Source organism: Coenobita brevimanus, chromosome 85 (genome assembly GCF_032717465.1).
Source record: "Coenobita brevimanus isolate Jiangsu-jjx chromosome 85, ASM3271746v2, whole genome shotgun sequence".
NCBI lineage: Eukaryota > Metazoa > Arthropoda > Malacostraca > Decapoda > Coenobitidae > Coenobita > Coenobita brevimanus.
In genome coordinates this window covers 8,168,842-8,185,655 of record NC_137038.1, presented here as the reverse complement: position 1 = coordinate 8,185,655, position 16,814 = coordinate 8,168,842, and the positions used below count along the sequence as shown (strand labels likewise).

Here is a 16,814-nt window from a genome sequence, read left to right as displayed (position 1 = left end):
AATACAATATGAAACATTCTGGTAAATATAGTATGAGAAATAGTACAACATGAAACATTTTGGCTACTTACAGCAAGTCCCTGGCCACCTCGATGAATAACCGCCTCCTCTCGGACTCTGACAGTAAGAACGATTTCCTGAAGCACTTTCACTACACTCTTCCTGAAGTCTTGCACTGAACTTAGTCACTAACACACAGAAGTCCGTTCTTTTCACAGTGTTCACTTTAGTCCAAATAATGTTCCATTAAATTTAAGTGTTGCACATAAACTTTTCCCAAGTTTTTTTAAGTTTCCAAAGCCAAAACAAAGAAGGTTAGTTACGTTAAATTTCTTTTCTACTTAGTCTTTTCTCCCAACTTGAAAACCTTAACACAACACACCGTTTTTTTCACTGCACAACACTCAAAATTCCCGTGTGGTCTGGTGGAGAAGTTCTTGCTGTTTATTCACTGTCAGAGCCCGAGAGTATCACTGGCAGGCGTCCAAGGGGTGCATCGGTGGGTAGTGGTGATGGCATACCGACTACAGAAGACTCTGAAGACAGCCGCAAACTCACGTCGAGCGGTGACTCTTGTCGCGGTGAGAGACAGGCGGGAAGTGGGGAGGATGCAGCGGCGCTCTATCGGACGTCGGAGGAATGACGAACCAAAACAATGCTCTCACGCGGCGCGCGCGGCAAGTTCAAATTACGGACGGCAAAAAATCGATTTTTTTCCCAATTTTTTTGGATTTTCGGACCATTTTGGGAATGTTTGATCCCAGGACGATAAGGTTTGGTTAGTGGGGATGTTCGGTTATTGGGCGTCCGGATATTAGAGTGATTACTGTACGTATAATCGCCACCAGATCCTTGCCGAAGTGGTTGATGAGACAGAAGAAACAAGGCTTACTGGGGACTCTATTGTACGCGGTCAGCTGGAGGAATTTTGTGAACGCACCCCCAACAGCAAAAAGAGGTACTGTTTTCCAGGAGGTGGACAATGTGATATCACAGAAGCCTGTGATGAGGTCACAAAAGACGCAAATGATAAAACTCTATACGTCATCCATTCGTTTTCATTTTTAAAGGCTCCAACATGCTTGCATGTGTCGGCCTTGGTCACCTAATGGCGGCTCTCCATGCTGCACGATCCATTGCAGCCTCCCTGTTCAGTCCCTTAACCCTAAGGTCACACTTAATGACCTCGTCCCATGTCTTTCTCGGTCTACCCCTCATAACCCCACCCCCAATATTAACACTTCTCACCTTCCTCACCCAACTATCATCCCCCATCCTCTCCACATGTCCAAACCACCTCAATCTACCTCTCCTCATCACAACACCAATACACTCCAGTCCCATCCTACCTCTCAACTCTTCCATTGTAAACCCAGCCCCTCCAGGCCTTGGACGCAGGGACGCACTGCACATCCACCTAATCATTGTCATTTCTGTACGTCTGAGCCGGCGAATGTCTTCCTCCTTCACTGCCCAGGTCTCCATGTTGGTACAAATGATCTGAAGCGCAATAGATCGGAGGAATTGCTAGCAAAGTATTATGAAATGATCAAATGATTCAAAACTATGTCCACTAATGTGATAATATCTGGTATACTTCCAAGGATCAAGGCAGAGAATAGTTTTTATGATAAGGCCTTCAGCACAAATAACCAACTCAAATCTCTCTGCACACAAGAGGGAGTCGATTTTGTCAGTCTGTGGGACCAGTTTTATGAGCAACATACTCTATTCCAGAAAGATGGTCTCCATTTGAACTCGGTAGGAGCGGCACGGCTAGGTAGACTTTTACACGATAAAGTGTATCTGTCTATCTATTGCCAGACGCCATAATCCCGTAAGGGGTGGCCATTTGACTTTGAGTTATTTGTTTTACGGGGAAGGGCACTAACCCTCCACCAACCCAGACACGTAGGGAGCACGTATGATTTGGTTATATGGTTACCACCCAGCATTGTAAATGGTTTCTTGGCTTACAGGAAACCATTTGGCTTGTCACTCAATGTAAAGCCACCTGTAAAGGAAAGAAAAGCAATAAGAAGTGACAGGAAAGATGGGAGAAATAGGAAGAGAGGAGGACAGGCACAGAAAAAGAATGATGAAGGCTAAGGAAGAAGTAGGCAGCACTACATCAAGTGAGTGGATGATGGTCGCCACCACCTACCACCAACGATAAAGTCGCCATCTTCAAATAAAAAACGTCACACATTCAGGAGCAGTAACCTCAATGTAAATACCTGCAAAATCAGATCATCAACTGTTTGGGATGGAATTAGAGTCTGCTATATTAACGCACGTAGTCTATGTAACAAGTTTGAGGATTTAGAATCTCTTATTTACCTAGAAAATTATGACATTGTTGGCATCACAGAGTCCTGGATTAACACATCTGACTGTGACTTTCTAGCGGAATACGCATTAACAGGGTACAATATTTTCAGCTGTGAGTGACCACATTGAGCTGGTGTCAGTGTGTTACTATATGTGAAAACTAGTCTCCACCCCCTTGTGCTATCCAAACCCAGTATTACCAACATAGATGCCAGTTATGTTCAGCTAAGTAGTAATTCACACAAAATAATTATGTCTCGTCTATCGTCCTCCAGCACAGTCAACTGAGACAGATGAAAAACTTTATGATCAAATTGCGGAAATTTGTTGTCAAGAGGAGAGCGTAATTTTTGGAGACTTTAAAATACCAGTAACAAAGTGGGGTCAACTGCCAATGGCACACTCAGGACAAGAGCTTTATATGAATCTTCAAGAAAGCGCCCTTTCCCAACACGTAGAATACCCAACAAGAGGAAACAATATCCTAGACATCATTTTGACTACATATGATAACCTAGTCAGTAACGTTGAAATAAGACCTGAGTTTAGTTCCAATGATCATCGAATTATACAGTTTAATATTACTACTGAAAAAGTAAAAGAAACGGAGAGCAAAGAAAAGTTCCCAGATTATCGGAGAGCTGATTTCAGCAGGCTCAGAGTGCTTTCAGCTGCAGATTGGAATCAAATGTCTGAAACTGATTACATAAACGAAGCATGGGAAATATTCACCAAAAAATGTAATGAAGTGGTAAAGTCATGTGTGCCACTATGTAACAGGCGTCCAGCAGGTAATAGTAAAACCAAAGTGGTGGTCCAGTGAAATTAAAAGTAACTTAATAGCCAAAAAACAGGAGTACCATAAATATAAGATTACACAAAATAATGATGATAAATTACAGTACGAAAATCTACGCCGCATATCGAAAAGACTTATTCATTCATTCATTCATTGCCAGACACCATGTATCCCAAACGGGGTGGCCAACGGCTTAGAGTTAATTGTTTTACAGGGAGGGGCACTAATCCTCCACCAACCCCACTTGACACGTAGGGATGGAAAAGACTTATTAAACAAAGCAAAAGAGCACTGGAGATCCACATTGCTAGTACGTGCAAATCAAATCCTAAAGAATTTTACAGTTACATTAGAAAGAAAAAGATTATGACTACATCAATAGGTCCTCTAAAAACGAACAGTGACAAACACACAGAAAATGAGGTCGAAATGGCATTCTTAATGATTACTTTGCGTCTGTTTTTACTGTTGAAAACACCACCAGAAACTTACTGCTGCCCACAAACCAAGCAAATAGCACAGTCCCTAGTAACTATGCTATCCATAATAACGATATCCTTTTAGCCATAAATGGTACGAACATAAAACCCCTGGCCCTGATAAAATATCACCGAGAATTCTCAAAGAAGCAAAAAAATGAGTTACTGCTGCCACTCTCTGTCTTATTCAATAAATCGTTAAGTACTGGGAAAGTTCTATGCAGATCGAAGCTAGCAAATGTAACACCAATTTTCAAAAAAGGAAATGAGTTGCACCCAGGAAATTACAGACCATTCAGCATAACATCAATAATGTGCAAGTTAATGGAAAATATCATAAGAGATAAAATAGTTAATTATCTAGAAGAAAATAATATAATTAAAGACTCGCAGCATGGATTCAGACATCGTCATTCATGCTTAACTTACTGCATCCATGATATTTACAAATACGATGACTCAGGAGCAGTAGATATAATTTACCTCGACTTTCAGAAAGCATTTGACACTGTCCCTCACAAGTGTCTCATGAGCAAAATATGAGCACATGGAATAAAAGGAAATACGCAGAAATGGTTATAAGACTGGCTTTCAGACCGAAAACAGCGAGTTGTGATAAATGGAAAGGAATCCAAATGGCATAATATGATCAGCGGCGTTCCCCAAGGCTCAGTACTTGGACCGATACTTATTATTATATATATAAACGATATTGATGAGGGTCTAAATTGTAAAGTATCCAAATTTGCAGATGATACTAAAATAACCAGTAAAGTAACTTCAAAATTACAGTGGCAGCAGTTACAAAATGACCTTAATACTTTAGCAAGCTGGCCAGAAAAATGGCAAATGAAATTCAACACAGAAAAATGTAAAGTACTTCATATTGGAAGTAACAATGTCCATGCAAATTACAAAATTAACAATATCCAGTTATCAAGTGCAGACAATGAAAAGGATCTTGGTGTGATAATATCAAATTACCTAAATCAAGTACAGACAGTGAAAAGGATCTTGGTGTGATAATATCAAATTACCTAAAACCAAGTAAGCAGTGCACCAAGGTGGTTAAAATTGCAAACAAGCTGGTGGGTTTTATTGGGAGAACTTTTGAGTTTAAATCGGGAAAAGTCATACTTGCCTTGTACAACTCACTAGTGCGCCCCCATCTTGATTATTGTGTGCAGTTCTGGTCTCCGTACTACAGAAAGGACATTGAAAATTGGAGAAAATTCAGTGAAGAATCACAAAAATGATACCACAACTTAGAAACAAACCATACGAGGAATGCCTTGAAGAACTTAAATTATTTAGCCTAATGAAGCGCAGGTTAAGAGGGGACCTTATGGAAGTTTTCAAAATCATGAAGGGATATGACAACTTAGACATGAATAAATATTTTGATATAGACCGGTCGAGTCATACCAGAAGTAATGGCTGCAAAATTGTGGGAAAGCATTTCCAATCCCATGAAGCAAAATACTTCTTCTTTAACAGAGTTGTAAATACAGTATCTGGAACAGATTACCCTCAGATACCATGAACAGTATCTCAATTGAGACATTCAAAAACAAAATAGACAAGTATTTGCACGAGAATCCTCAGCTGACTCTTTTTCTGTCCAAATAACTTGCTTTTATAGCTACGTGTAATTCCCCCTTTTGTCTACAAGACACCCCGTAAACAACGTACCCGTACATAGTGTCACGTCACGTCATTATACATTTTTCAATTTATTTAATGCAAATAAAGTAATATAAGCACAGATTAGGATCTGCACAGATAGCCCTGAGTTAATGGTCACTACTTCTACTTTCGACCTGTGATGGGCTGTGGATCACTGAGGGTCCCTGTTAGTCAAGTGACCACCATCGGAATTTTTTTAATGTACCAGGGTCACTGCTTCAGGAGGAAACTTGTGTACACTTCCCACATGGGAGAGTTCTTGTCTCAGTGGAGTGAACAGAGCTATGGTCAGACTGAAATATGAAGTCCGTTTGGGTGGGGCCCGAGAGGGGATTTCCCTCTCTACAGCTCTGCCGCATCAACCCCAGTACCTATCTCTCTCTCTGTCATATGTCAGCTATTTACTATTTGAAATTGTATATTAAATATTCTGTACTTATTAAATATATTAAATAAGGCAATATAGTGCTATGAATGTGTCGCTTTTTAGGATAATAGCAATGATTTGTATAAATTCCACACCACGTGACAACGTCGCTTTCTGACGTTGCCAGAGGTCAAGGACACCCACCTCAGACTACAGGTGACCGGTCACTTTCTCCCTGATCCCCACCCACGATGGCAGCTACTCCGACTCGCTCTCGTGTGCTCCACAGTCGGGAGAAAGAACTTATTTACAATGTGAACAAGTATTTTCTAGAAGAAAGATCAGAGAGAGGACTTATGCCTACTGGGGAAACCTCTATAAAAAAAAACGCGCCAAGACTTTTACCTCAGTGGTGGTGTGGAAAAAAGGTTGAAACAATATAGAAGAAAACACAACTTATAAGTATATAACAACTTTCACAATCAACTGAGAGAGAGAGAGAGAGAGGAGGTTTGGCAGAGCTGTAGAGAGGGAAATCCCCACACGGGCCCCACCCAAATGGACTTCATATTTGAGTCTGACCATAGGGCCTGATTGACTGCTGCCTACCTTAAAAGCGCCAGGCAAGGCTGCCACACCACCCCTAAACATCCACATTGTGCAGTCCCCTCGTGTCTACAGGACACCCCATAAACTTAACATAGCGTCACGTCACGTCATTATACATTTTTCGATTTACTCAATGCAAATGAGGGAATATACAGTAAGCACAGATTAGGATCTGCACAGATAGCCCTGAGTTAACGGTCACTACTCTTACTTTCGACCTGTGATGGGCTGTGGATCACTGAGGGTCCCTGTTAGTCAAGTGACCACTATCGTTTTTTTTTTAACATACCAGGGGCACTGCTTCAGGATGAAACTTGTGTACAGTTCCCACATGGGAGAGTTCCTTGTCTCAGTTGAGTGAACGGAGCTAGGGCCTGATTGACTGCTGCCTACCTAAAAAACGCCAGGCAAGGCTGCCGCACCACCCCTAAACATCCACTCTGTGCATTGTACATCCACACTGTGCACTGTGCAGTCCCCTTTTGTCTAAGACACCTATCTTATATATTTTTCAATCTCCCCAATACAAAGAAAGTAATATAAGCACAGATTAGGATCTGCACAGATAACCCTGAGTTAATCCCTAAAGTACTAATCTCATCGATCAGGCTTTTTGTGCAATTTCTTAAAAGGACGAGCAACACCTATCGTGCAACAATCACAAAAAACTGGCGGCAGCAGGCTCCACCCCAACTGTGATGCAGAGGGCTTCTAACCAATCAGAACTATGGTGAGGGGTGTATCCCCCACCTCCCTCTTGCTACGTCCCTCAACCCCACTACCCTGTTGCTACCCTACCTCCCACGCTCTTACCACTACCACCCCCACTCCCACACCCTCCTCATGCATCCCCCTCTCCCATGTGGAACCCCCTATGACTGGGGGAGGGTATTTCCCCCCTACTCTACCTCCATGTCCCTGTACTCCACTGGGGCCCTTCCTTTGTGTCTGGTGGTGGTCTCCTCCCATCCCTCCATCCCCATACTCCCCCTCCTGGCCTTACCACCTCCCACCACCACCACCCCCAACCCCCCACCCCCAACCCCCCACCCCAATCCCTACCCTCACCCCCACCCCCTAGCACGCAGTATCTTTACCTCCCCAGCCTCGAATATTGCGTATTTTTTACGCTTTATGGCGCGTGTTTTTTAATCATTACCTGTAATTTATTCGTGTCTGCATACAGATATGCACACCACAGTTATTTGAGCTATCTTTATTCGAAACCCACTTGAAAAAGAAATTTTATTTTATGCCGACGCATGCAAGCATGTTGGAGTCTTCAAAAACGAAAAGAAACTAAACGAAAAGTAGCTAGATTTGACAGCTTGGAGGGGAGGGGAAAGGGGGGAGGGGAGATTAGGCGAGGGGAGGGAAGGGAAGAGAGGAAAGAGGAGGGGAGGGGAGATTAGGCGAGGGGAGGGAAGGGAAGAGAGGAAAGAGGAGGGGAGGGGAGATTAGGCGAGGGGAGGGAAGGGAAGAGAGGAAAGAGGAGGGGAGGGGAGGGAGGGGACTAGAGGTGTGGGGAGGGGAGGATAATTTTTACTATTTGTCATATTTTTATTGGGGGGTTCATGACTATTTTCCCTAGCTAGATTTGACAGCTCGGCGTGGTGGGGAGGGGGAAGGGGAAGTTAGGCGAGGGGAGGGAAGAGAAAGGGAGGGAGGGGATTGGAGGTTTGGGGAGAGTAGTGGAAGGGAGGAAGATTTTTACTCTTGATCATATTTATTGGGGGGTTTGTCACCATTTTATTTTTTTCTAAGCACATTACAATGGTTTATAACATCAATACACACCAAAAAAAATAATTTTGGTGATTTTTGTACGAAATTTTGTGAAGAAAACAGGTATGAGCAGCGTATTTTCTTTCTCACCGGGGCTGTGATGGGTAACTATTATAAACTTTGACGGGCCATAGCTCGGTAACTGTTGGATCTACGAGGTTGGGGTTTGCATTTTCAGGTGTGTAAATTCAAGCTCTATAAATTGGGCATAAAACTTTTAACCTTCGAGAAAGTCAAAAAATAGGCCTGTTTTTGCGTCCTGGGGGCAGTCGAGGCTGGAGAATTGCGTACCCTAGGGGTTAATGGTCACTACTCTCACTTTCGACTTGTGATGGGCTGTGGATCACTGAGGGGCCCTGTTAGTCAGGTGACCACCATTGGGATTTTTTTTAATGTACCAGGGGTCACTGCTTCAGGAGGAAACTTGTGTACTTGTCCCACATAGGAGAGTTCCTTGTCTCAGTGGAGTGAACAGAGCTAGAGCCTGATTAACTGCTGCCTACCTTAAAAGCGCCAGGCAAGGCTGCCGCACCACTGCTAAACATCAATGCTGTGCAGTGTGTAGTTTCGATGTTTTGTCCACAGACTTCCCATTAACTCAATGTACCGGTTTATAATATCATGCCGTAACTATTAGTTTATTTGATTACTTCTCTTTCAGGTTACTCAGTCAGGTAGCTTATAGACAAAGTATTATAGAATGTGACTTTTCCTTTCCAGTATTTCCTATGAAATTTCCATATCGGTTTTTCCATGCTGCTTGGTGGTTTTTCTCCCTTTTTCCTGGAGGGTTTGGGGGTGGGGGGAGCCTTCTTACTTTACTATCCTTATCCTTCGGTATGTAGAGTTAGATCTTGTAGTCATAGTTTTCTCTGTAACAAGGAGCCTCGAAAGGGCCATAAGGTCTGTTGCTGTTTGCTTTCCTCCTCCTCCTCCTCTTCCTCCCTCCTCCTCCTCCTCCTCCTCCTCAGATAGAGCCAGGATTCTGGGGGCTTGAATGGTGAGTGAATGGAAACATATACAGTACTGTATATATATATATATATATATATATATATATATATATTTATGGAGCCTCTGCAGTAGAGTGTACATGTTTGTACACTGAAGGACGAGGGTTCGCACCCCGCCAGGGTAATAAACTTTGGGAGTGTTCTTCAGGCCATGTACTGCATTGGCAGACACAAGGGGTGCTGTGGTTGAACCAGTGTTGCATACTGTAAAGTATGCTTGCACCCAGTCGGCTTGTACGGGCTGATTACACTTGGTTCACAGACTACACACACATCCAGAGCTACTCCAACACTATAATTACACTTACAAGCACTTCTCACCCTACATACAATCTACTAGACAGCCTAAGCCACTTGGTAGAGATACATTGGCAGTATCATCCCCACTTCGGTCAGGATAGGCCAGTCCTGCAGTGGACACTCAAACGGCTGATGAGATGATATATACAGTATATATATATACTGTATATATATATATATATATATATATATATATATAAATATACATTCTTTCCTTGTCCTTCTGCCTACGGGTGACTTTACACTCCCTCTTCTGTCTTTTTTTCCTTCATTCTTTCCACTTCTTTCAGCCTGTGTGTGACTCTACACTGAGTGACAAGCCAAACGGTTTCCTGTGCGCCAGGAAACCGTTTACTATGCTGGGTGGTAACCATATAACCAAATTTTGGTGCCTGGTGGTTTAGTGGGTAATTATTGTGCTCCAATCGGATTGAGCCGGTGAAGGTTTATATTCAGGGGGTGGTTGGGGTTGATTGCTGATGTAATGCCACTCAGGGATGAGTGAGGCTGGTCATTCTCATCTTAAATGTCGGGACCAACTGCCTAGCCCTGGGCTCCTATGCTCCTCATGGGGCAATGTAGGATTGGATGATGGATGGATGGATATATATATATATATATATATATATATATATATATATATATATATATTCATCATCATCCAGACCTCCTTTCCCACCCTAGGGCAGGATGAGGAGTAGCAACGTCCAGACAGCCCAAGTCTGCCCAGTCCAATGGGCCACACTTCATTTCACTCATCATTCAAGCCCCTGGAATCCTGTTCTATCTGATATGCCAAAAACATTCACTATATTCTGTAGCTTCACATATACCTATCTGATAGTCAGTCCAGACGCTGTCCAGTTAAAAAGGAGTGCCAAATCCCTGATCATGCACGTCTCACAACATTCATCCAGCCAGTTCGATTTCTTGGTGGTCCCCTAGCCTCACCTACTTCCAAAACCCCTCTTCCTCACACACTCATCCAACCACATCCCTCCACTTTCTTCTTGGCCTACCTTGCCTCCTCTCTCCTTGAAATTTGCTCAGATGTACTGTACCTTTTTCACCACTCTTGTTATCCATTCTCTCCACATGATTGTACCATCTCAGTACACTGTCTTTGATTCTGGTGTCCTCAGTCTTCCTCACTCCACATATTTCACGAATCACACTATTCCACATCCTATCCACTCTCTGTACTCCACATACATTCCTCAGCAGTCCCATCTCCACTGCTTTCACTTGTGACTTTTCATTTTCATACCACACCAGTCTCACTTGTATATATTAGAGTTGGCACTAACACTCCTTCATGTAAGCCTCGTGCAGCTGCAACACTCAACCACTGTTTCTTATCAAGGCCTTCATTGCATCTTTCCTTCCTTGTTTTACTTTACTCTCCACTTCTTTTGCAATTTTCCTGTTTTCTGTCGCTGTACCTGGGTATTTGAACTCTCTCACCAATTCCAGTCTCTCTCCTTTCACTGTAACATCACACTGGGAGCCACCTTCTATCTCAGTAGCTTTCACTTTACTCTTTTCTATATTTACTCTCAAGGCACGACATTCATAGACATTAGCAAAACTCTGCACTAGTCTACAAAGTTCTTGTCCGGTATTTGCAAGGAGTACTGCATCATCAGCATACAATATTTGCAAGCAGTACTGCATCATCAGCATACAATATTTGCAAGCAGTACTGCATCATCAGCATACAACAGATTTAAGATGTTCCAGCCATCGCCATTCATTACCAGCACCATCTCCCTCTCCATTACTTGTGTTTTTACTTTTCTCATCATCCCATCCGTATATATATTGAGTGGATGGGGTGATATAACTCCTAAAGACCGCAAATCTCCCATTCGCCCTATCCCCAGAACTGCAAAAGGGTCCAGTTTTTTAATTTTCACTAAAGGCAAAAAATTTTCTTACAGGTTTCAAGAGCTTGAATTTACCCACCTGAAAACGTATGTTTCACTCTCATGCGACTTACAGTTACCGCAGTATCGACTGTCAGGGAACATCAGAAATAAAAATTGTTAACTTTCGTGTATAAATCAAAATTGTTACCCCTCATGTATAGAGAGAGGAAAAAAATTGCACCAAAGTAAATTTTGGTATCATAGGTTTGAAGAGCTTGATTTAAAAACCGGAAAATTTATATTTCACTCTCACATTCTAATGGTTACTCCACAATCGACCTTTAGAAAAAAAAAAAAAAAAGTCACTCCTCACTATGGGTGAGAATGAAGTATCCCTGAGAAATAAGGGGAAATAGGGAGGTGGAGAGAGTGTGGGAGGGCATCAGGAGGGGGGGGAGGGGGGGAATATGTCTTCCAAGCACAGCCAATAATGTCTAGAAGGGGTATGGTGGGTAGTTTGTGTGGGAGGGGATACAGAAGGCAGGATCCCATAGGGCAAATGGGGGTGGAGCAATGGCCTTGGGAGGAGGGGTGGTCCCCACATCCGGGGAGGGGACCAGATCGTGCTTCGCACCACCTGATCTCTTAGTTCCCATTGGCCAGGTCCTGTATACATTATTAAAGAGGCGGTGCTACCTACCGCCTGTTTTTGGTAGTCTCTACCATCAACAGCCATAGGATTTTATGTGACATTTTCCCTAACTCTCGTTCGACAGCCATAGGACTTTAGGGGTTCATAGACTGATAATTCAGACGTAGGTTTCAGTGAAGTGAATGCTTCATTAATGATGATGATTGTCTAAAATCATTTAAATTACTTTTCACAATTCACAGACAAAGGTAACAGGAGTGGACATAGATCCGGCTATGGTAGATATGGCTCAACGATTCTTTGGGTTTCGGCCAGATCACCGACTGAAGGCTTATGTCTATGATGGTCTGGACTATGTTCGGAAAGCAGTAGAAGAAGGTAAGCTGGGAAGATCTTAATCGTGTTTCTTTTGTTTGTGCATATCTGGTCTTTTATATGTTGTATGTGCTGGAATAGTGTTTTGTGTGTTGCTACAGCTACATGTCTGTTGTGAGATATGTTTTTGTGATGCCAGGCCTAAGCAGCTGAGATGCAACAGCTTCTTTCTGTGGTTGCTTGTTCCAGTGTTTATGTGTAATGTTTCTGTTGCCTTTTGGGCATGTGTGTTCAGGTGGTCCACAATTGAGTTTTGTCTCTCCAGCAAGGAGGGATAAAAAAGGACTTGGCAGGTCAGAGTAGGTGCAGGCTTCCTGATAGAAAATACTGAAGGAATGTGTCTCCAGGTGGAAGGGTTTGTGCTAATGGAGCCCACCACCCTCCTTTCAGAGGAATGGGGAGACAAGGGCTGTTTGGTGGCTGCGGCAGTGCCTCTGTCCAGGTTGGGTCGATTTCCTAGGCTCATAAGCATGGGAAGGCTTTGTTTTATATCCATCCATCCATCCATTATCCAATCCTACGTTGCCCAATGAGGAGCATAGAAGCTTGGGGCTAGGCAATTTGGTCCTGACATTTAAGATGAGAGTGACCAGCCTCACTCATCCCTGAGTGGCATTACGTGAGCAATAAACCCCAGGGAGCCCTTGGATATAAACCTTCATCAGCTCAATCTGGTTGGAGTGCCATAATTACCCACTAAACCACCAGGTGCCAATATTTGGTTATATGGTTACCACCCAGCATAGTAAATGGTTTCCTGATATACCAGAAAGTATCCATAATTTTTTTTTCTCAGATCACTGTACTGTGCCTGGTATTGTATGCATGGTATGACTGTGGTGGTATGTCAGCACCCAGCTTGAACAGTCGACGTTGGCAGGCAGCTCTGCTGTACAAGTTCAGGCCATGCTTTACAGGTCCTGAAGGGTCATTGATATGTAGTAGAACCAAGGAACACCACTCTCTTCCAACGGAGGAGTGACCCACCCCCACCCAGTGCTTGAAGAATGGGTATTAGCGTGGAGGGTGTTTTGGAATTTTAAGCTGAGAAATGGATGTTGAAATTGTGTTGCACTGGCAGTGTTTTGAGTGATAGTCTGAATATATCATTAGAGGAACCTCTACAGGGTGTGAATATGTGAGAACACATGAATAGATATGCTTCTGTAACCTTTTGAAATATTGTACTGCATTTCTCCAACATAGCAAATGATAGAATTGTCAGTACCCCACAAGCATTGTTGCAAGGACAGTTTCGTCTGAGACAGCGTATAGTGTGGAAGATGAATGTGAGGGGAGTGGATATCCAAAGTGAGGGAAATTTGGCAAACATTAACCTTTTTTTGCTTCAGGAATCTTCAATACAGTACTTACCATACAGTAATATAAATCTGTATTTCTGCTTAAAATTGAAACAACTGGAAAACTCCAGATGCCCCCAGATATGAATAGTGATGATTTGCAGATGCCTTGTTTTTAAGTTGTCAGAATGGGCAGGAAAGAGTTATCACTGACCACTGTGCAAAATAGACGTTGAATCACATTGAGTTTGGCCACTAATCAGACATAAACGTAAGGAAATGTGGGAAATTTGGAAAACATCTGTAAATGAGATTTTGGAAGGCACACCTCTGGCTACTGGAAATTTCTTACACAAGGTATGTCACAGCCAAAAGGTTAAGACATGAATGATGAGTGAGTAGAGGTGTGTCCATCGTGTTAGTTTTATTTTCGTACTTTTCCCTTTCATGATTGTGTGTTTTGTCCACCCAGTTTTTATGGTAGTGATAAATAGGCATTGGATGCTGATGTTCCACTATTTATTATTCGCTACTATACAATAAAGGTTAAACTGTTGAGCTTCATAATAATGATAGGAACATAAACATTCATTCATCATCTAATCCAGTGTTGCCCCATGAGGAGTATAGAAGCCAGGGGCTAGGCAAGTTGGTCCTGACATTTAAGGTGAGAATGGCCAGCCTCATTCATCCCTGAGTGGCATTACATGAGCAGTAAACCCCAACCACCCCTTGGATATAATCTGCACCGGCTCCATCCGATTGGGGTGTCTTAATTGCCCACTAAACCACCAGGCACCATAAGTTGGTTATATGGTTACCACCCAGAGTAGTACAATAAATGGTTTCCAGGTGTACAGGAAACCATTTGGCTTGTCACTCAGTGTAGAGTCACCCATAGACAGAAAGAAGAGGAAAGAAGGAAAGAAAGACAGAAGAGGAAGGATGGAAAGAAGGAAGAGAGGAAAGGGCAGGCACCTGAGAGCAGCACTATATTGAGTGAGTGGATGGTGACACTTATCACAATTTGACTCCACAGGCACAAAATTCGACTTCATAATGTTTGACGTAGATTCCAAGGATATGAGTCTAGGGATGAGCTTTCCTCCACCTTCATTTGTTGAGCCCTGCTTCCTGGAGTTGACTGCATCCTGCCTAACACAGCCAGGTAAGTTGTTTGCTATACAGCCAGTCCTCATACAGAAGGGATGTTTTCCATAATAGAGTATCACAGTTAACCCCTGGTCGCCAGGCTATTTATACTGCGGTCGCCCTCTCAGTACAGCCATTTTTTTCCAAAATTACTTGTTTTCAAACCGTAATATCTCAGAAAGTATAGCAGTTAAGGAAGCAACAGCCATATTACTCACCAACTCTTTTACTTGCAAATAAAAGCGTCCCCAGGCCTGTAGGTGGTCGCATCGATGAATAAGGACAAGAAGAAGGGAAGTAACATTTGGTGCGGTATGCAGGATGTATTGTGTGTGTGTGCATGGCCCAGGCTTTCGCTCTGCTCTCAACATGATAGTGTCTTCATTACTAGATAAACTAGACACAGTTGCATCCAGGGTACGCCCTATGGTACTATCACTGAGCCCTTTCCTTGTATCCTTGGAAAGAGGCTTGGCAGAGGTGGATGAAGCAAGGAGTCCATGTGAGGCAGGAGTGGAATTGGATGAGAGGTATAAGATAACATCATCCTGCACCTGGCAAAGTCACAGAGATGACTGAGGTGTGCTTGCCTCAGGTGGCAGGAGTCTATCCCTACCCTTTGGTGATGAGATCAAGTGGCGGCCACTTCGAATTGTGGTGCGAAAACACTTGCAGTCATATGCGACACCTGGCATCCACGCCCCACCAATATCGTGTCGGATATAGCCATCCACTGGTGGCAAGGGGTTAAAATTACATTTGGCACTATAAATTGGGGGAACTGACAGTTCAGCTTTATAGGTAACAGTGGAGTATTAACCGGCAATTTTTCTGTAAATTTCCGTGGAGTTAGTAACATAAAAGAATGTGAAAAAATGCCACATACAATAAGAATTTTCTGTACACTATACAGTATAATTACATAAATACCTGAGGGTTGGTACGTACAGATTGTTTCTAAGCATGTGAGGATAAGTAGGAGCAAAAATACTGTACCATTATTATACCAATAGTTTGAGGTGGAAGTTGATCAATAGTACCATTTTCATTAGTCTGAGTAATTCCATCCATCCATCCATCATCCAGTCCTACGTTGCCCCATGAGGAGTGTAAGAGCCTGGGGCTAGACAAGTTGGTCCAGACATTTAAGATGAGAGCAACCAGCCTCACTCATCCCTGAGTGGCATTACGTGAGCAATACACTCCAGGCATCCCTTGGATATAAACCTTCACCAGCTCAATCTGATTGGAGTGCTGTAATTACCCACTAAACCATCAGGCGCCATAATTTGACTATATGGTTACTACCCAGCATAGTAAATGGTGTCCTGGTGTACAGGAAACCATTTGGCGTGTCACTTAGTGTAAATTACCCATAGACAGAAGGAAGAGGAAAGAACAAAGGAAAGACAGATAGAAGAGGGAGTGTAAATTCACCCGTAGGCAGAAGGACAAGGAAGAATGAAGTAAAGAATGGCAGAAGAGGAAGGAAAGAAAGAAGGAAGGAGGAAAGGAAAGGACAGACACCCGAGAGCAGCATTAACGAGTGAGTGGATGGTGAACGGTAATTACTGTGTGTAATTAGGCCCAGCTGTTCTTATGTTAAGTTAACAGCAGTCCTTATTATAAGTGGGGGAATGTGTTTTAAAATATCACAACATTTATTTATTGTACAGTTGTTACTGTCATTTGGAGTGAAAATCTCATATTACTGATCAGTTCCCTGTCATAAACATATATTTGTTTTTGCTGAAAGAATAGAGATACAGGGAGATTCTACACTCTCCTTTCCTTGTCTTTCCTCCTAAAACAGATACTGTATATTTTTTTTACAATGATTTTCCTCTCATAAGCAGTATTTTTTTTTCTTCTTTTTGAAGGAGGAACGAGGATGTTTGGATCAATTATTTGCAGTGAGACAGATAGTAAAGAAGGCTTGTGAGAAGGACTATAAGGTGTTAATGGCATTTGTAGATCTGGAAAAAGTAAACGACAAAGTAGATAGAGAGGGATTGTGGATGGTTTTGTGCATGCATGTTGTAGATGGTAAGCTGCTAGGTGCAGTCAAGAGTTTTTATGATGGTAGTGAGGCATATA

At 42.7% G+C, this 16,814-nt stretch overlaps 1 protein-coding gene across 1 annotated transcript in view; it reads left to right on the top strand.

Moving 5' to 3' along the window:
- The window catches only part of LOC145410337 (eEF1A lysine and N-terminal methyltransferase), a 106,079-nt gene that overhangs the window by 86,794 nt on the left and 2,471 nt on the right, over positions 1 to 16,814 (top strand). Inside the window, exons 12-13 of the mRNA XM_080280475.1 lie at positions 12,132 to 12,267; positions 14,605 to 14,733. Coding sequence (XP_080136601.1) covers positions 12,132 to 12,267; positions 14,605 to 14,733 — 265 coding nt within the window. The remainder of the gene's footprint in view (positions 1 to 12,131; positions 12,268 to 14,604; positions 14,734 to 16,814) is intronic.